Below are 22,095 nucleotides of genomic sequence, written 5' to 3'. Positions count from 1 at the left end.
AAAATATGGAGACAGACAGGTATATAGCCTTTTATATATTAGATTTTAAAATCTCAGTTTCATTCAAATATACAGTTCCTGTATTTGCCCAAGAAGTGTATTTCCGGCTATGTTTGAATATTCTGTCGTGGGTGGGGGTTAGTAGATATGTAGACCCATGCTGAAGTTGAGCGCATCAGGCGAACCAAAGAGGAAGTGGTATGTTACCAGAGCGTAAAATTACTTTAACAGTTTTTCATCAGGTGGCATTCAGCTTTTCTATAGTTTGTTATGATCTAGCAGGGTTACCCGGTGTTGCTACTCAAAACTGTATAAAGCAAAGGAAAAAAAATGAAGTTGTTTTTGCATGGTATTCTTAAAATATTGAGGAATTTTTTATGACTATACATCATTTGCTATCCCGAGCAAAAGATTTACCTATGCTATGACGAATATTAGACAACACATATTAAATAATTGTACCTTCCTAGGAGGTGTAATTTGCAGTACATATATAAAATAATTTTACCTTCCCTAGGACGGGTAATGTAAATAATTTGTTTTATTTATGAATAAGTGTAACTTCTGGTTTTCTCTCTGTTGATCAGTGTATCATTTCTGGCACACCGAAGATTGAAAATGATTTAGGCAGTGGATGACGGTTTTGTTGATCATATTTTTACTGGAAAAGGCAAATGGGGAACTTTGTCGGTTACTATAAATGAATATTTGTTATCATATATGCATGCAGCAGCCTTGCTGTTTTTAACGGTGTTGGCGATCATTGCTCTCCAAATTGTAGAGCCATTGTAGAGCCATTGCAATCGTGAGAAGACAAGTAAAGACGGTAGTTTCCATCTTGATTCAGGGATGCATCTCCCTCCGGGAGTCAAACGCACCCCCAGATACCAGCGTGGAAATTTCTACAACTCTGAGCAGTGCATACAGCACCTAGCCTTCTCAAATGGTCACCCATCTGGCACTGGCCAGGCTCATCGTTGTTTCACTTTGGTGATCTGGCGAGAACAGGTGTGTCAACGTGATTATGCCAAATATATATCACATATAGATTATAGTAGAGGTTCTTTAAAATTTATAGTCGTTGAAACGGCAGTATAGTTTTTATAAGTGTCTATTTGTCACTGGTCATAATTTCGATTTCATATAAATTAATTTAGCTGTACTTTGTTTTCCATAGTATTGCTGTTATGTATTCTGATTTTTTATTTATTTTTTTTTTTTTATTTTTGTGTGTATTTAAAACTTGATCTTCAACATTAATTCGAAACCTCTATTCTCTTCAGTCTTCCATATGATCATACTGCATTATGAAAACTTAAGATTAATAATGTGCTACATCTATTAATAATGAAGATTTGGCTAAAGCTGAAACTATACTACTACTTTTATTACTATTGTACTACAGGAATTGCTGCACTCTTTGTGTCTGAGAATAGAAGACTTCTTGCTCTAATAGAATGAAAGGGGGTGCGTACTCGGAAATGTCAATTATAAAGATTTTACCATGTACGAGTGATATGGAAGTCATACAGAAGGATTTATGAGTGACAGGATTTTGAGTTCCTGGATGATAAGTAATGCTACACTTCGATGCGACATCCACATCTTTATCGTTTTTATCTTAGATGTCCTATTAGTGTCGAATATGAAACTAATGTTCGTTTGATCGGTTTTAAGTTTAACATGTCTACCAACTAGGAAGTGAAATTACGTTTGCAAAATGTTAACTGTCAGAAGCCTCATCTTCGATAGCAAGATGTTTTATTTTATTAGGGTTTAGAAAAAGCGAGACAAATGCAAGGAGCCGACCTTAATTTAAATTTTCTGCGATATGGTAACGACTGTCTAAAAGTAATATGGTACTGATGATGGAAATTCTTGTGATTCAATGGTATTTTTGTGCGAGATTTTTTCAAATAAATTTACTATAATACGAAACCATTCCAATATTCGCTTTTGAGATTTCAAATTAGGAAGAAATGGGATGTCCCTTTTTTAAACTTAGCAATTCTAACCAGACATATATAGTACGAATGACATAGGTTTCCATTAAAAACACATTTTCTTAGGGTTAGGAAATTTATAAGCATAAAATAGTTTTTTAGTTGTTGCCTTTTTGGCCGTGAACTTAATGGAGATAATGGTGTTTGGATTCTGTTTCAAGAGCCGTAGGTTGGATACAGAATCTTTCAGGGCATCGTAATTTATAATTGGGCCTTTATTAAAATTGTTGTGATATACTAAAGACTGAGATTGATCAATCGTTTTATCTCTGAGAAATATTAACCTGACATTATATACATACAGTTATACAACATACTTTTTTCTTTTTCTTTTTTTTTTTTTTTTTTTTTTTTTTTCAGAATAATGTTGGCCAAACTGGGGGTAAAGTGGGTTTGGATCTGAATGTGGAACCTGCATGGAGGAATAATTTCACTGGAGCTGGATTGATTGTTTGCATCTTGGATGATGGAATTGATCACACTCATCCGGATCTCATAAACAATTTTGTAAGTCGATCAATAATTTCTTTGTTCATTAACTGTCCACAAAATTATGTTTTCCCCCCTTTAGAAAACACTTTTGCTTGTTTTGAATGTTAAAAACGAAACTTCTAAATCTTTACATTTTGTCTAAAACTAAAAATAATCTTCAACTCAGAATATCATACTACAACACTTTGTCATGGGCTTACTCTGCATCTCTTTGACACAAACTCACTTTGCAAACACCTAAAAAAAACATGACTGCTTCCTCTTCTCAATCGACACATTTTAGTTAATAATGCAAAAACAATACACTCAGAAAGCAACACCAAAACATCAAACATTATTGAAGCCATTTCCATCAAAACTAAATATGAAACTAGTTATGAAATTTTAAAGTGCCTTTCATATAAATTAACATTAAAAAAAATCTTAGTTGAACAACATATTTTGGAACATTGAACGTAATCAGATTTCATCACTACAGCTGCTCTTTTTTTTTAATTGTAACTCACTATGAAAACTAAACTGTAAAAGACAGTTGTAAACACACCAAATCTGTTAAATCGAAATTGCAAAAGAAAAGGAACAAGAAAATGAAATGAGAAATCCATGGAACTTCTATCGATTTGACCAAAATAATAAATGAACTATCGGAAAACTCAAAAATAGGTCTCATCAAACAAAAAATTTGTTATTTAATAAAATTTGCTTGGATGAAAACATGCTGTCTAAATAGGCTCAAATCTTAATATCATAGACAAATTTCCAATGTATTGAATTTGATTCATCTCGAAGAATCTAGAAAAACTCTTAATGGCCTTTATAATTATATATATATGTACATACGGTGTGTAACTTACATTTACCATGATATAAACAAATCTGTGAATGTCTCGTTATATTGTCTACCGTTTGCAAAATGTATGAATCAAATACTCTTAGAAAGATTATTTTCCATTTACACAAAATTAAATGAGCACAAATCTGAAACTAAACCGGTTTTATTTAATCGACAAATTTTCTTGCTTTATGGAACACATCTCAAAATTTAATGGAGCTGATGATGCATGTAAGCAGCAGTTGTGTAACATGTATGCAAATGACTAAGCCGGTGTGCAATGTGACGTCATGGCAAGGAAGAGAAGGAAGTAAAAAGCAAGGAGAGAAAAAAGCACCAAATGGAGAGAGTATTGGTGAGGCATGCCGATGTGAGATGGACGTGTGGCCCGTGGTAGTGTGAGAGACTTTTAAACATGTGTTGACACAGAATAATTTTGTTAACTACATGGCGAACTAAGACACTTTTAAAACAAGATGCAATGCGTTAATTTGGAAAGTACCATGAATAATTACCTTTTCTTTCAACTGAAAATCTGAGTTGAATTTATTTTCTGTTCCTTTGTGACTGTCTTTGCATGCAACAAGGTGTGTCCATGTTAACATGTAACTATAACGTTACAAAAATATTTTGAGGGGTGGGGAGTAAGGTAGACGTTTGTCTGCCAGCCTTGTAACCTCTTCTTTTAGGGATCTTGAAGGAGTTCAGAAAATTGAACACTGGTGGTAAGATCTCTTTTGTTTGATAATGTTTCAGTTAAGCAACACATCTGATCACTTCAGATACTCTTTTAAAAGTCAATTACTAACCGTTAAAACTAAACAGTAAAATATATACATATATATATATATATATATATATTAACACGCACAGCATAATAAGGTTGACACAACAATTTTAGGTAGATCACCAACGTTAAGAAATGTTGAACCTGGTCAATACCACATGGGTGACCATTTGAGAATACCAGGCCCTGTATATAGGAAAATGTCAACACCTCCCTGCAAGAGTTGCAAAAGCCTAACCTCATGATCTACCTTTGACTGGGGAGTCACTTGTGAATTTCATACTCCAATAAAACTTCCTCCTTTAGAAGAAGCCGGTTAAACCTGGCTAAGATGGGTGCTACTTTTCAGTGGAGGGAAAGATCTTAATACTTTTCTGGTTGGCACATTCCTTACTGATATTACAGGAGACCAAACTCATAGCTCCTTGAGAGACTTCTCCATAATCCTTCACTAAACATCAGGCGATTCTAAAATGTCATGTCATACATGCATGTGTGTCATTTCAGGTATTTTTGATGCGGATAATTTGGTCCATTAATGCCCCTGCTTTAGGTTTTATTATTTTATCTTCAAATGATTTAAAGACTAACCTATTTTGAAGTGATTTAATATCCCCCAACATTTGGGTTATTGTTAGTGATGATACGATTCTAATATTTTGCCGGATTCTGATATACTTACCGTTTATGTTCGAAATTACCGATTCCGATTATAAAATCATCTAAAATTATAGAATTTTATTTAGGTAAGGGGAGAGTCCTCGTCTATTTATAAATATATATTTTTTGTTTAGTTTGAAAAATTTATTTTCCCTTTAAGTATTTTATCCAAGATTTTGTTACTCATTGTGAGATTTTCATGTATATTTTCACTTGTGCCTTTTTTGTTTTCATTTATCTACTGTGCCATTTTTCCTATTCATTTGTGTCATTTTAACCTATATTATTTTTACCGGGTCATCTCTTTTGGTGGTATTTTTACCTAAATTTATTATATATATATATATATATATATATATATATATATATATATATATGACTTTGTGTGTATGTGTTCAGATCAATCACTACCAAACTACTGTCAATTTTTGGTCTACAATTTGATATATAGAGGTTTGGAACTGGAGTAAATTCGATTTAATTTTTAGCCGGCAAAAATAGCTGCTAAGGGATAAAGTGGTATGCGTAAGTAACTTTAATGTGTACCCTTCACACATGAGCAAAGATACATGTGTTAAAGTCGATTAATTTGTAAAGTTTTGATATACATATCGTCTTGGCTCAAATGGTTGCAAATAATGCTGGAGCTAAATGTTTGGATTTTGATTCTAGCTGATAGCACCAAAGTAATAGTACTCTTCTTTTTAAAATAACTTTTGAAATCACTATTATATATTGGGTACAATATAATAATAGAGAATTGGCTTTATAAGAAAAAATATGTAAACTGCATAAATTAGAATATCATATTTAAGCATATTTTATGAACGGGCAACGCCGTGCAGTCTGCTAGCGATCCATAAATTATAGATTTATGCGTAGTTAAAAATCATTAAATGCTAATCATTTTTTCAGTAACATCAGCAATAGAATATTTTTAAAAAATTTAATTTTTGGAATCAGAAATTGAGCTTAAATTTCTTTTCATACTACTTTCAATTTTTGATTATTTCTCCTGACACTAGTTGTTATGCAAATTGTTTCATTTTTTTTAGCTTCTTATATAAATTGGCTTCGTGTCTTATCTAAAGCGACGTTCATTAAAAATTATTTTAATCGTTTTTTCTTTCTTTTTGTCTTCTTTTCCACATAACATTGGAGCAAATTATAGAAACAGTAAATTTTCAAATAAAATTATGAACAGAAAAAAGCTTTGCAAATATTTCATCACTATCTGTTTATAGCGGCTCCAACTGACGTGTGTTGTTCTCAACGTTTTGTCCACTCATGATGACGACCACTTACTAAGCAGACCTGGTACAGAATTTAATACAATGTAAATACCATTAATTATACATAATAAAGTAGCCAATAAATATATATAAACGAGGTGCCTTCAATAAGTTTCTTGACTTTTTTCATATGGGCACTTTTCTTGAAAGTACACGCATGAAACTCTAGTCCCCTTCAAGTAATCTCCTTCGGTTGCGGCGCCTTTGTTGTGTCCTTCCAATAACTTCTGGAAGTCCCATAGAAATCCTTTTGTGTGAGCATGTTAATGTCCCTCATCACAGCCTCTTTAATCTCAATTGTCTCATAATGACACCGTCTAAGGTTTCCCTTGAGCTTAGGTATAACCAAAAGTCACAGGGAGCAAGGTCTGGATTATAGGGAGGGTGAGGAACTGTCTTGATACCCATCTTGATCAAATAATCTGTGACAACGATGGAGCACACTTGAAACAAACTTTGTGCAAATCTTCCGCATCTTCAGTTCCTTTTGAATAATTGTGTGTACAGTTCCCACACTGACATCAAACTGTGCACTTATTCTTTCCCTAGACACACGGTGGTCCTTATTCATGAAATTCTTTATTTGATCAATCAACTCTGGTGTTCTTACTTCCTTACTCCTCTCACATCTCCCATCATCCTTCACAGATTCCCTGTCTTCCTTGAATCTCTTATGCCATTTGAAAACTGATGCTCGATACATGCAAGATGGTCCAAAAGCAGTCTGAAGCATTCCCATACGTTCTGTGGTATTTTTACTAAGTTTAAAACAGAATTATACATCGTTCTTCTAAAGTGTCCTCACGTCCAGATTGCATTTTTGAAATTCACCACCTGTGACAACTTGACTTTAGTAGGGTGTATTCCAGTTCCTACTGTAGCTGTTCATTTGAACCTGAAATCATAAAACATTGGTCAGTTTTCTTATAAGATGTGTAGTAATTACATACTGAGATTTTAAGAGTTTATGACAATTTTAAATGCCTGTACAAAAAAGTCTGGAAACTTATTTAAGGCATGTCATATATATATATATATATATATATATATATTACACTTGTATATACTTGTGGAGTATATTTTCTTCAGACTTATTCACTTTTTGGATTTTATGATAACAGTTGAGTTTAAGATTTTCTCCTTCCCATTTTATCTCCTACCGTTGCATGTCATCGTTTGTTATATTCCTAATTTTTTGTATCTTTGTACCATGTTCAAATGCCAATCAAAATTAGCAAATATATCGATAAATTAGAGTGCGATACCTTTCTATTTTAACTTGAGTTTTATTTTATTTTATTTTTTTAAATTACTCCAGACAAGGCATGAAGTCACTTAACGTAAAGGTCAAAATTTAGCCAACAAATGTTAGATGGATAGATTTCAAACCAGGAAACAAAAATTATTCCTCCTTTGTCAGAAACATCACTGGAATGTGACAAAATAAAAGGCGGTTACAATGCTGCTGAAAGTGAACCCAAAGTCGACTTTATACTCCCTCCAGCTTCAAAATGTTGAGTTGACCGATTTTGTTTCTTTTAATGTTTTAAGTTTGTCTTTTGATTTTAAACTTTTGTCAGAATAAACTTTATTTTTATTTCTTTCATAGTTTACGTTGTTTCATGGAATAAAAAACACATTAAAAACCCATTAAAATGTAATTAAGTAGATACGAACCTCCAAATATTTTTAGCAAACTGCCTAAATATCATCAGTCACAATTTGTTTTTAATGCTTGGCAAATTTTCCCAATCGCTAAAACCTTGTGTGTACAACTCGGCTATAGATTTTTATCCTCGGTCCCAAAATCAAAATAGAATTCCTTTAATGACCCGATTCTTGTTGATTTTGCAATGGGACTTTAGTTCTGTACAGTTCTAGGAGGTCTACCCTCCCAAGCTTTGCCTTCTTTTTGAGAGGGGGCTATTTTCAGGCTAGTCGCTTGGGGCGCCCTTATCGGGGAATGCCGACGGGGAGGTCCAGACTTTAAAAAAAAAAAAATTTTTAATTTTTTTGCAGGTCAGAGTGCCCCTCCTCTGGAGCGCTGACTTCTGAATCTCACTTTCCGACCTTTGTGTCTGAGTTCTTGCAGTGGGAGAGAACTAAAAAACCTAAAAACTTGTTTACAAAAGCTAAGTTGACTGAAGACATTATTCCGAATATAAAAATGCAATAATATTGTAAATTCGTTTCAACTTTTAAACTCATAATGACTCTGTTAATCTGAAAAGTGAAGTGGAAAAAAACCTTTCCATATTCTGAAATGAAAATTTGTAGAAGAAAAATACATTCGGGCAAGAAAAATTTGTTTATCTTGTAACAAAAAAAATATCACTGTTTTTTCCTGTAATAAAAAAAATCTGCAAGAAAATGGCAGGAAAAATTCTGTCAAAAATAATTGAAATCCTTGAAAAATCTTTGAGGATTAAAAATTTTAAAGAATTAGGACACACACACACACGACTCTACATTAAAATTCAAACATGGCGGAATAAATTGAAAAATAATTGCAACTTCTCTTCATGCCCATATTTCTTTATTGAATGAAAAAGGGCTGTCAAAACTTGTGCATCTCAATGTACTTAAAGATGGTCAACATCTTGAAATTTGGAATGTAGACTTTTGTCATTTGTGTGTGGATGGAGATATATATGCTAACGGTTATATCTCATAGGATTAGTGAATTTTTCGACAAAGGCTTCCTTTCTAGAGCAATTGCTCTTGACATATCAAAGGCGTTCGATAAGGTATGGCATAAAGGCCTACTTCACAAGATTTCCAGCTATGGTGTAACTGGAAATGTATTCTCAATTATTAAATCATTGCTCTCTGATAGGCTGATAAGAGTAGTGGTTGATGGCCAGAGTATTAATGCTGGAATCCCTCAGGGGTCCATTCTGGGCCCAACTCTCTTCCTGATCTACATCAATGATCTTCCAAAACACATACTTAAATCATTCGTTCACATCTATGCTGATGACATGACCATCTATGGCAACACATCCAAGGTCATAAATTAATTTTCTCTGATTCTCTCTCCTCTGATCTTCAGCGCATGGTACAGTGAGGGAAGAGGTGGCTAGTTACTTTTAATGCATCAAAAACCAAGCTCCTATCTTTACATCAAGGCTCTGATCCCCATCTGGCATCAATTGAAATGGATGGCTCTCGTCTTGGGGAGGCTCCATGTTTTGACAAGCTTCTAGGATGGACCTTTTACTCCTGACCTGAAATGGAATACATACATCAAGTCTGTTGCCAAGGTCGCTGGAAAAATGGTAGGATCCTTCTACCACTCCAAAAGATATTTCACTGCTGATGCAATTCTCTATCTGTATAAAAGCCAAGTACGTCCAAGGATGGAGTACTGCTGCCACATCTGGACAGGAGCTGCTAAAAACAGCCTATCCTGCCTTGACAGAGTACAAAATAGACCGTGGCTTAGTGGGGGATGCCCTTTTCTCTACCCTGCAAACTCTCTCCCACAGAAGAGATGTTGCGAGCCTGTCTTTGTTTTATCGTTACTTTCATGGCAAGTGCTCGTCTGAGCTCCAATCTCTGGTCCTCCCCTGCCAATCTTTCGCGATAAACACCCATCTAGCTGAAACCACTGTCAATAATTTTCCCCACTCCTTATGTGTGCCAAAATCAAAACTTAGATTCCATGAACAAAGCTTCTTTCTGAGAACTGCACGCCTGTGGAGCTCTCTTCCGTTTGCCTGTTTCCACCTGCCTACAACTTGGATATCTTCAAGTCCAACATACACAAATTCCTGATGAACCGCCCCCCTTAAGACACTTTATCAAATCTCCAATAATAGCGATTACTACGATACTATCCCATTGATTACTGTTCACGCAATAATCCTTATCCCCGAGTGGCTTCAGGGCCTTGATAAGTAGTGATTTCTTTGTAAAAATGAAAAAAATCACATATATGTCTTGGAAATTTCTTTAAAAGTAAAAAATGTCTCATTGGAAAATTATTTTGTCAGTAAGTCAATTAATTTCCTGCATCGCTTAATAATTTTATTTACATAAAAAAACTAATAGTACCAGTGTTTTTAAAGGGATCATCAGTTGTTTACCGTGTTTGGGGGGATTTAAAACAAAACAGTATATTAAATCATGGCTCCCCAACAGTGTTGATCAAACACCATCTCCCTCAAAACACATGAACAAAAATATTTTTGATACTGGATCTAGTTATATATGTGTGTGTGTGTAATTGGCTCTCCTGTCGATTTCAATGCATGAGCTTCTGCCACAACAAATAAGTTGCTCGAAAATCCACACGGATGATTTGTTTATAGTGATGAAGGCTTTGTGTAGAACTAACCACACTTTTTGGTATTACTGCTAACCTTTGTCGGTGCAGATGACTGCCACAGGATAGAGTATAGAGTAGACCAGTGTTTTACATCAGAGTAACCTTCTTCTAAATCTATGTCTTAACTAAGATTGGGGGTGCATCTCTCTCAGTGAATTAATGCACCCCCAGATACAAACCTGAAATTTCTACGACTCGGTATGGTACATACAGTACCTAGCCTTCCCAAATAGTCATCCCTCTAGTACTGGCCAGGCTTCAACATTGCTTAACTTTAGTGATCTGGCGAGAAACAGTGTTAACGCGATTGTGCTGTGTGTATATATAATATATATAAGTGAAAGTGTCTGTCTGTGTACATTTCCCTACACAATAACTCTGTCAACTTTTAGTCTACAGACTCAAAATTTGATATACCGAGTAGTGAGATTTGGGAAAATCTTTGTAATCAGTTTTCGGACAGAAATTTGCATATTAAGGGGGGTCAAAGTTCAACGATTTGACCTTTGAGAACTCTACCAAACTCCTCCACCAATTTGGGGTCTAAACACTTGAAATTTTAGATATAGGTTCCTTGGACATGGATCTAACTTAATAACTTGATTTGAGCTCAGACAAATGTTAAGGGCCATAATAGGGGTCAAAGTTAAAACTGCGGTTTCTATCAAATTACTAAAGACAGTTTCTGGTCTAAACATTTGAAATTTTACATAAAGGGTATTCAGAGATAGGGCAAGCTTTTTAATCGGTTTGTGTCGAAAATTTGACCTACAAATATATAAAGCTATGTATGTATTTTGCATGTCTGCCTAAAACTTTAGATAGAGGCGACAGACTTTCACAAGATCAGTATCGTTTTGAAGCTCGACCCTTCAGACGACAAATATCGAAAAATTGGCTAAAAACATTAATTTCTTCACCCTTAACTGGGCACTTTTCTATAGGGAGGGGTCGCTTTTGTCGCCGATATTTTAGAAAGTCATCCCCTCTTTTCGATTGTCTAGCCTTAATTTAAACCTTCGTCACTTCCGGTTTGATGGTGGTCGTAACAACAAAGATGTCACGTTTTTTTTTTGTTTTTTTTCCCACATTCTTTTCCTCCTTCGTGGTACAGGTCCAAGTCTTCCTTCCTACTACCACTTTTTTTGGCTCAACACACACCTCCAAACACCCGGGCAACGCCGGGCACCCATGCTGGTATATATATATATATATATATATATATATATATATAATATATATATATTAAAATGTTAAACTAGTCATTTTTTCCTGTAATAAAAAAAATTTGCAAGAAAATGGCAGGAAACAATCAGTAAGAAATAATTGAAATCCTGGATGAAAAATCTTGGATTTAATATTAAAAAAAATTAGAACACACACACATATATATATATATATATATATATATATATATATATATATATATATATAAATATATATATATATTGAAATATTAAACTAGTGTGAAGCCGTTTTAGAGAAGTATGCCTAATAAACAGGAAGCGTCGAAATGAGAATCTAAGATGTTTTGCTTGGAATTTAACCCACATGACTTTTGTACAGCAACTTGTAAATAAATACATTTAAGGTCTAAATTTCCACTTGTCATAAATAAACTGTGTGTGTATGTGTATATACATATATGCAATACCTTATCTATGTTTGTGTGTCAGTGATCCTCCCTTCATCTGCCCTTAAAACCAAAAGAATTCCTAAATGACTGGAATCTTTATCCACAAATTTTGAAAACTCCAGATATGGTTCTGTGGAAAATTGAACTGAAATACTTTTAAACAATTCTACTCTTGATAGAAAATGCATTTTTAATGATGCTAGTCGACTGTTTTAAAAGGAAACTGTGGTTAAAAGTTAACCCTCTCAAGATTACCGTGCCTTAAAATGCACACCATTTTGGTTAAGTTAGCGATATAAGATATGGTAACATTTGCAATGTGGTATCTGACTTCAGCTGATACATTACGTTGATTTGTTGAAAGCATCACATTTATCCGACATTCTAAAGATGAATTGGTTATGCTGATTTGGTCATGTGAGTTTGGGTTATTCCTCTTGGATAAACCATGATGGAAGCATAGAAGTCTTGAATCAAAGAAAGACTGGCCGACCAAGGAAGATTTGGATTGATCATAAAACTGAAAACTGAGCATACACAACATTAAAAACATCTGAAATCCTCTTGGATCCAAGAAAAGTGGTATTAAATGAAGAATTGACGAAGACTCGGCGTTTCCTGGGAAAGAATGATGGACACTATGCCCTTTAGCCTCCAGCCAATAACACCATATCACCTTTTAGTTCCCCCCTTTTTTTACACTTTATATATCATCAATTTTAAGGGTATGGCTAGAGGATATTGATTATGTATTAAAAGCCCTTGTTCTTTTGGTTGATTTTCAAAAACAAGGTATACAATTTTTTTTTCTGCAGTCGACTTACTAGACCAGCAGTGGAGAAACATATATTATCCCACGTGATCTATAGTTGGGATATTGTTAATAATATGAATTAGAATTTGAATCTTCAATATTCATTCTTAATAATGCATTCCATCTGCTGAAATTTAATTTCGTAAAATCATTTTTAGATTGCAATGTAGTAACTTACCAACCAAGTCCATGTAGCACTCGTTCCTCCTTGAGTTTTGCAAAAAAAAATTATCAAATCATTAACAATTAATTTAAAATTATCAAATCATTAGCAATTAATTTTAAAACTAAACACATTGCAACTTATCAACAAATCTACCAGCATTCATTTCCAACTTGAAAATGAAACAAATTAGATGTATGTTGAATTATAAGAGAATTTGCTGAAAAGCCTGAATTCCATTCTCCAAAGCTTCCGCCTGAAACATCCTGTCATACTTCATGCAACAGAACATGCATAACAGACATGGTTGCAAGGTCTTAATCAGATTCTCATTTCTATTACGAAAATATGAAATCACATATTTTGTTGTTTTTTTTATTACTATTGTGAATGTGAATATGCAATCTTTCCCTCTACCCAATAAAAATAGTTTAATCTCTGAGAGAATCTGAGAACAGATACTACGATCTCCTCCAATAAATGCTTGGGAGGATGGTATCATGAACACACAAACTACACTATCACTCCTAAAATAAGGTATTGCCAAGAGAACAGATACTTCACTTTCTCAAGAGGAGGCAATGTTTTGACAAAAGATATTACGCAACTTCCAGCTAAATTGAACAATTTTTAATTCTTTAAGAACCTTAGGGGTGTCGAAAGTTAGTATTTGTTGGTGTAATTTCTTCATTTCTTGTTTTTTGTCGTCATCTCCTTTGTCATTAATGATTTCTTACAAGTTTCATGGGCTGCTTAGTTTTTGCATCTATGAATAAAAATTGAATTTTCCAATTTTATCAGGTTTTTAGCATTTTCGTTATCGTTTGCTTCAACAAGAACGTCACGGTTTCTTAGTTTTTTGTTTTTGGGTTAAAAATCAAGATAATCCACTCCAGTTTATTCTTTTCTTAACAATTACAAGGAGTTTTCTCAACCACTGATTGACATGACTAATAATGCGCTGCCTGAAAACTCTGCATTCAAACTCCTCGACTTAAAATTCATAGGCAAAATGAACTGGAACAAAAGATTGACAAAGTTGTCGCAAAGAAGATTGACTCTCTCTACTGTACTACAAAATTACTTGCACCTGAGAATATCCTATACGTCTACAAAACCATCATTCGCGCGTGCATGAAGCATTGTTTCCACATCTGAGCTGGTGCATGTGCTTCTAGTCTTTCGCTCTTAGACAGGGCTAAAAAAGAGTCTCCAATCTAATAGGTCCTGCATTATCAACCAAACTCAAACCTCTGTCCCATTGCCGAAATGTTGCATCCCTGAGTCTGTTTTACAAGTACTATAATGGAACGTGCTGTGATAAATCGCAATATTTGTTCCTCCTCAACATACTCCCGAATAACTGGACAAGCAGCAAAATCACACCCCTTCACTGTTAAGATCTCTAGATGCAGGAAAGCTTTCTACTCTAATAGATTCTTTCTCTGAACAATAAGATTTAAGAATTCCCCCCAGAGTCTCTGCTTTACTGACATGCACAAATTCAAGTGTAATGTGAACAGACATCTCAACTTCCTACATAGCACACCTGTAAATTTGGTCCCAAACAGTAGCCCATATATGCAAGTGGCACTTTGCCTTGTTTAGAGTAATATAACAGTAAAAACAAAATGATCATAGTAAACAGCTCAAAATAAATAATACCAACATCCCAACGGTTCACCAAACCAAATATTTATGGCTTATTCTCGATAGCAAACTAAATTTCAAGGTCCGCATAGAATACATAAGACAAAAATGCACTAAAAGCTCAAATCTCTAAAAAAAAAACCTGAATGGGGATTTGATAAAATGAAATTACTCTTATATAAAACATTAATCAGATAAGGTTATGACAGTATAATAAACAGTACAACTCGTTAGACATACTTTAAAAAACTATAATCCATGCAAAATTAAGAACTAAGATTATGTCTGAATGCAGAGTCTCCATAGAAAACCAATGAACTCCCATTATTTCCACATATGTTAAAAATTCAAACTAACTAATAACCCAACTAAGGATTCACATTAAAGTAACCTCCTAAATAAATAATTCTGGTAACATATCGCGATAAACATACTTAAACCTTCTTAAACTGAGGATGTTAAGCAAGCTAAAACAGATTTCACACTGAAACAAGGACAAAAAAAAACAACTCCTGAAAACGAATACCGATACTAATTTGGAGAAGTTAGAGAGAAACAAACAAATAGCAATCGATCCAGATTGGTCTAAAGATAATAAAATTGGAGAAGCAACCACCAGTCTTTATAAACACCAATTATTAGGCTATCCAACGACGCTTCTATCGTTACTATTGAAATGCGATTATTGAATGTGTAGAAATCATTGATATCGTAGAAAAAGAAATTGTAATATTTATAGGCTTTTTATCTTTCTTCGTTACCCTAGAAGAGGAGTCTCCAAAGTATGGCCTGTGGGCAGATCCGGTCCACCGAGGTCTTTAATATGGCCCGCAGAGCTCTTCTGGAAAATGTAAAAAAAAAACTATTAAAAAACATTTATTTTAATAGAAATGTACGAAAATAGTATAGTGTTTTCTATTTTCTTTTTCTATAGAGAAAATGTTTGAAAAATCTGTTTGGCTAAAACGCAAAACTAATGAGCAAAACGGCATTAAACACGTCCTCTTGTATGGGTATGCCACGTCTTCATCTTCCGGTCCTCGTTTTCACATGTCTTCTGGGCATTGCATCCAGAGAAAAAGTTTCCTTTTTTAAGAAAAGGTTGGGATTTACTTAATAAAGTTGATAAATAGTACATTTGTAACTGACACTCTCTTCCTCCTCCCATATGATTACGTCAGAAATGCACCAATTTTATGCTTCTCAATTATACTAAATAATATAAACAAATGATTTCGAATTAAAAGGACTTTTTAATGTTATTTTTTAAGAAAAAATTCTGCACTTTTTCAGACTTTGTTTACTGTGTTTTATAATTATTCATTCTGTTTCTTGGTCAATTTATTTTTTTAATTTAGGCTTTTGTAGCCTTGAAATATCAGCAACATGCCCTCCATTCGAAAACCTTGGACACCCTTACCCTAGAAGAAAGGAGATTAAACCTACCTTATATTTTCCATATAAGAATATTATATATTTAGTTCGCCTTAATAGGAAGCCATATTAAGAGCAGATAAATTAGCCTAAAAAATCCTTTAACAAATGAATAATATCAAGATGTCATATGCAGATTTAAAAGGAAAATCAAAGAATATATACATTTAAAATAAGCAATACGGCAACATGCTCTCGTTCTGTCAGCCATGACTAGATAGTAATTCGTAGTCGTATTTCAATCGCCCACATTGAAGATTCAACCTTCAAAAGAATGTAATTTTCCAACTACTCTAACCATTGCACCACGGGTCTTTGCAGATTCACATGTTTGTCAAGATATGCAGAGGTTACATCGACTGAAATGTCGTGAAAATTGCACTTAAGATGAGAACAATAGTCCAAAGAATCCAAATATGTACATCTACTCTCTTAATAAATGAAGCAGTAGTAGTGACAAATTTTGGAGTATACGATGGTTCGCCATTTTTGTTTCTTTTGGAATTTCTCACAGGGTATGAAGCTATCAATAGTAAACGAATCAGTTAATTCGGATGTGATAAAGGACATTCTTTTGAAACACGTGGAATGCGGAAGAATTTTGTCAGCTATCAAATACGATGAAAAGAAAACTTCTGAAGTTTTGTTGCATTTTGTGTTGATCATGAGTGATTGGAAGATTTAAAAGGACACAGAATAGCGAATGAACACAGTTCAGGACTAGTTGTCATGAAAATATTGATAGGACTTGCAAAATGTTCGTAAGCGTCAGGTTTGCGAGTAGGTGTGTCAACAATCGGTATTAGATCGTAAGAAAAAAATCGTGATAAAATCTTTCATTTTCAGTCATTGACTGGAATAGGCATCTAATATTGTGAACATCAAAGTCATAACATGCATGAATGCTAGCAAGAGTGAACAGACAGAATTTGCTGTCTATTTGCCTATCGGGGATGGTATGATAAAGAACAAAAGTTGAAAGTGGTGCTGTCCACAAACATTGAAACACACAGAGTAAATTAGGATCTGCATAAGAAACATCCCTATAACATGGAAAACTGTATCTATAGCAGTGGTGGGAGTCTGGTTTTGAGATCATGCTTGAATAACCACAATATATATATATATATATATATATATGTAGTCATTTATAGAAACTGATGAGCCAATGCCTGTTTTGCACATTTCAACCTCTGGAAGGTTGGTATCTAGATCCCTGATGATGGAAAGGAGATCTGATAGTTTATGTGCACACACCCACAATATAAATATATATATATATACACACACACACACACACACACACACACACACAGGAATTGGACAAAATGATGAATAATTAACAAGGATGCAAGATGGAGAGTTAGATGACTTAAAGAAGCGGCACATATGCTAAAAAAAAATTACTAAGCAGACCAAGCGTAGATATCAGCAGTATATGTATTAGACCTAACTGAATGGTTAATTGTAGGTATTGACCATTTCATACCCTCTAAAAAGTTTCAGCAAAAACCTAACAGCCAGCCATGGTTCTCTCCAGAATGTGCTGCTGCCATTGCGCACAGAAATCACTTTTTCCACTGCTTCAAACGTAATAGATGTATGGAAACTAAAGCCGTTTTCAGGACTGCCAGCAACCATTGTAAGAAAGTAATAAGGAACGCAAGAGAGTTGTATGCTCAATCTGTTAAGTCCAAAGTAGCTGAGCAGCGGCTTGGTTCCCACCAGTTTTGGCAAATAGCAAACAGAATCCTGAACAGAAGCGTGTGCTCCATCCCAACTATTATCAATGGATCTGAGGTAATCTCGTCAGCATCAGACAAAGCCAAACTCTTTGTCAAGAACTTTGCAGCTAATTCTACCCTTTGCGACCAAGACCGCCAACCCCCAATATTTCCTCTTGTATCAGAAAACACGCTATGTGATATACGTATATCTGTACGTGATGTTGCCAAACTAATCAAAAACCTTGATTCCAGTAAAGCAACTGGCCCTGATGGTATTCCAATTATAGTACTCAAAAAACTTCAACCTGAACTAGCGCCCATACTTACAAAACTGTTTAAACGTTGTCTTAAGGAGAATAGTTTCCCATCTCCCTGGAAAATCTCATCAGTATGCCCTGTATTTAAGAATTCAGGTGATCGCTCATCCCCCTCTCAGTACAGGCCAATAAGTCTCCTGTGCGTCATGAGTAAGTTGCTAGAATCTGTATTAAATACAGAAGTAATCAAACATCTCAACAAAAATAACCTTCTTAGTGACACTCAATATGGTTTCCGTTCTGCTAGATCTACAGCAGATGTCCTTACAGTTATATCGCATAGGATTAGCAAATCTCTCGACGGTGGCAATCTTTCTAGGGCAATTGCTCTTGACATATCTAAAGCCTTTGATAGGGTATGGCATAAAGGTTTACTTCATAAGATCGCTAGCTATGGTATAGCTGGAAAAGTCTTCTCAATTATTAAATCATTTCTTTCTGATAGATTCATAAGAGTAGTAGTTGAGGGGCAAAAATCAGAAGCTCACAATATTAATGCCGGTGTCCCTCAGGGATCCATCCTGGGCCCAACTCTTTTCCTGATCTACATTAATGATCTTCCAAATCATATCCTTACATCATTTGTAGACATTTATGCTGACGACACTACCATTTATGGTACCACATCTAAGACAGTAAACGAGCAAGTTCTCTCCAATTCTCTCTCCTCTGATCTTGAGCACGTAGTACAATGGGGAAAGGAGTGGCTGGTTACTTTTAATGCATCTAAAACCAAGCTTCTCTCTTTACATCATCAACATTCTAATCCACATTTGTCATCAATTGAAATGAATGGCTCTCGTCTTCAGGAGGCCTCAAGTTTTGACAAGCTTCTGGGCTTGACCATTACTCCTGATCTTAAATGGAACACGTATATCAAATCTGTTGCCAAGGCCGCTGGAAAAATGGTGGGATCTTTCTATCGATCCAGTAGATATCTCACTGCTGATGCTATTCTCTATCTATATAAGAGCCAGGTACGTCCAAGGATGGAATACTGTTGCCACATCTGGGCAGGAGCTGCTAGAAAGAACTTGTCCTGCCTTGATAGAGTTCAAAATAGACTTCGTAGCCTCGTAGGAGATGTCCTTTTCTCCTCCTTGCAACCTCTATCTCACAGAAGAGATGTTGCGAGTTTGTCTCTGATGTATCGTTATTTTCATGGAAAGTGTTCAACTGAGCTTCAATCTATGGTCCCCCCTCGCCAAACTTTCACAAGAAACACTCGTCTAGCTGTAAACACTATCAATAATTTCCCCCACTCTTTATCTGTGCCTAAACCTAAACGTAGATTCCATGAACAAAGCTTCTTTCTTAGAACTGCACGCCTGTGGAATTGTCTTCCGTTTTCCTGCTTTCCGGCTGACTACAATATGGTTTTGTTCAAGTCTAAAGTAAATAAGTTCTTGATGAGCCGTTCCATATAAGTTATTAAATTTACCAAATTTTCATTACTAATGATTACTATATTGACCAACTTCTACTGTACACTCTTTAACCCTTATCCTTGAGTGGCCTCTGGGCCTTGATAATGTGGTGATGCCTTTGTAAAAAAAAAAAAAAAAAAAAAAAAAAATATGGGAACATCTAATTTAAGAAAAACAAAAATTATACAATCCTCCCTAAAGGGGGACAATCCTGTCAAACTTTATTATTTATTAAAGTTACCCCCTCTTTCTCAACCAAATTCTTTTTCACACCTACAAAACCATGGCAAAGAAAACAATTCTAAGAATACAAAATCATCTACAGAGCCAGTAACTTTTCTCTTTTCTTTTCTTAGATGTCTGACGATGTTTGGAAGCTACGCCGACTGAAACGTTGCACAATAAAACTTAAGATGAGAACCATAGTTCGATCAAAACAAGTAATACAAACAATCAGTCCTCATCTAAAAAAAAAATTCAGAAGTCTTAATGTATTTATAGTAAAAAAAAATGCCAAATTTGTTGTATGGTCCGTAGTATGGATTGTATGGACACTATTGGGTGTTTTCAGTTGAGTTATTTAAACGAATCTTACTGAAAGTTATACTGATTTTGTTGAGAAATAAATGGAGCCAATGAAAAATTTAAAATAATTGATCAAAATATTGTTGCATCAATTAGGCATTTAGTCTGTGTCAATCGATGATAACTGAAGTAGTCACACATGCTAAACTGAAAAAGACTGAATAAATTGAACATAAAAAATAGACATCACTAAGAATACATGCAAGTAAGTGCAAGCATCTGTGAATCACATGCATGTGTTCCCGCACTGTTAGAAAACTGGGGCACACTGATCAAACTAGACCTCCTCAGCCAGTTGAGCGCCTGCATGCCAAAGAGACCCTTTATCTGCGTATATATCTGAAAGAGTCTTTATAAAACAGACCACCCCTAGGTTAGCAGCAGTAAACATCTGCGTGTTACCCTATACGCTATTTCAATATTCTATTTGACTTAGCTGTTAAAAAATACTTGCTTTTTTTTCTTTTAGTGTCTTAGCACGTTTTTATATGAAACACTTTAGCAATATTCTTTTCATGCATACCAATTAATAGGCATCTCAGTACTGCATATTTTCATAAAGCAATGTTACCTCGACAACCTAAACTATTAATAGCGTACATATGTGCATATAAACTACTGCACACAAATTAACCAACCAGTGTGTCAACTGTAAAAGTTCCAGAACATTTAATGAATTTCATTTCTATAGAGACATTTAACCAGAAAAACAAAAGTGGACACTCGTCCCACGTATTGAATTGAACTGGACATTTTGTGTCCAAAAGAAACTATATAAAAAATTTGATACACTGCTGCCAAAAACTCGCTCCTCCAAATCTCGACGCTCTGCTGTCAAAACTCAATTCCAAATCTCTATTCCCTTTCGTCCGGACCTATAGGCTGCCCTGTAATAGCTTATTTTTCATTTTTTTAACATCGGCTGGAAAATTTTCAGAACGAAAAACTGTGCCATTGTCCACTCCTTTACTGCCCCTTGTTCAAGCATCAACTTTCCAATACCTCTGGAACCGCAGATGTCGATTCCGTATGTAACTCCCTCCATATTGCCAATCTACCAAGTCAACTGTCAATTATTGACACATATACTCCTCCACGATACTGTGTTATGTCTGTAGCTTATCTTGTCCAATTTTTCGAAGTTCCAATTTCACCAAGATTATGTATTTTTGGGACCACCTTCGAAACTTCTCGTTTTATGTGGATCAACTTTCTGCACCAAAAATGTTCTTTCCACTCCCATGTGATGCATGCCATGCAACTCTTCTAATTCACCAATTTCTAGGCATCCTACCGGGACCTCTTTCTCAACTAATCACTGTTTTTTTTTTGTTTTTGTTTTTTTGTGTGTGTGTTAATGCAGCTGCTTTGTTTCTCCCTGAAAGCACAAACACTGTTTTTTATTTACAGTTCAAATTCAGATACGACATCTCCAAAGATCCCTAATTTTGCAATCATTTCTCCTGCAAACTTTGTATTTTCCGCTCTCTTCCACTGTAGAGTTAACCCAACTTAGTACCATAGCTGCATTAGTTCGATTTCTCTATCTTGCAAGTAGCCAAACTTTCTGTGGCTGTAGCACCTTATTCTAGGTAACTCCTTACAATCTTTTATAAAGTGCTGTCCTCAACATCTGAAACACTAAATGCTAGTTGACTCTTTATTTCTATGAGTATTGCTTTCTGCACTTCCTGCCACTGTTCCAGCCTCTCAGAATCTTTCGCTGACTAAAATCCGTGCAGTTGGCATTAGTTTGTTAACGTCCATTCTCTTCACGCATGGTAATTGTTGTAGTGCTACAGATACTTCATCTGAAAATCCCATAATGAAAGCAAGTTTTGCTGTATGATATATCCTGCTTTTGATTGTATTGCATAAACATCAATTGACTCGCCTGTCTACCTAAATCGCTTCAGTTTTTTCATATGCTTCAAAAGGTCCTCCAG

At 34.9% G+C, this 22,095-nt stretch overlaps 1 protein-coding gene across 1 annotated transcript in view; it reads left to right on the top strand.

Moving 5' to 3' along the window:
• The window catches only part of LOC145288101 (neuroendocrine convertase 2-like), a 415,880-nt gene that overhangs the window by 301,740 nt on the left and 92,045 nt on the right, over positions 1-22,095 (top strand). Inside the window, exon 5 of the mRNA XM_080136159.1 lies at positions 2,364-2,510. Within this exon, the coding sequence (XP_079992285.1) occupies positions 2,364-2,510 (147 nt within the window). The remainder of the gene's footprint in view (positions 1-2,363; positions 2,511-22,095) is intronic.

This window comes from Euprymna scolopes, chromosome 11 (genome assembly GCF_053919585.1).
Source record: "Euprymna scolopes isolate OS-2025 chromosome 11, ASM5391958v1, whole genome shotgun sequence".
In the NCBI taxonomy this organism is placed as follows: domain Eukaryota; kingdom Metazoa; phylum Mollusca; class Cephalopoda; order Sepiida; family Sepiolidae; genus Euprymna; species Euprymna scolopes.
This window is presented reverse-complemented; position numbering and strand designations above follow the sequence as displayed.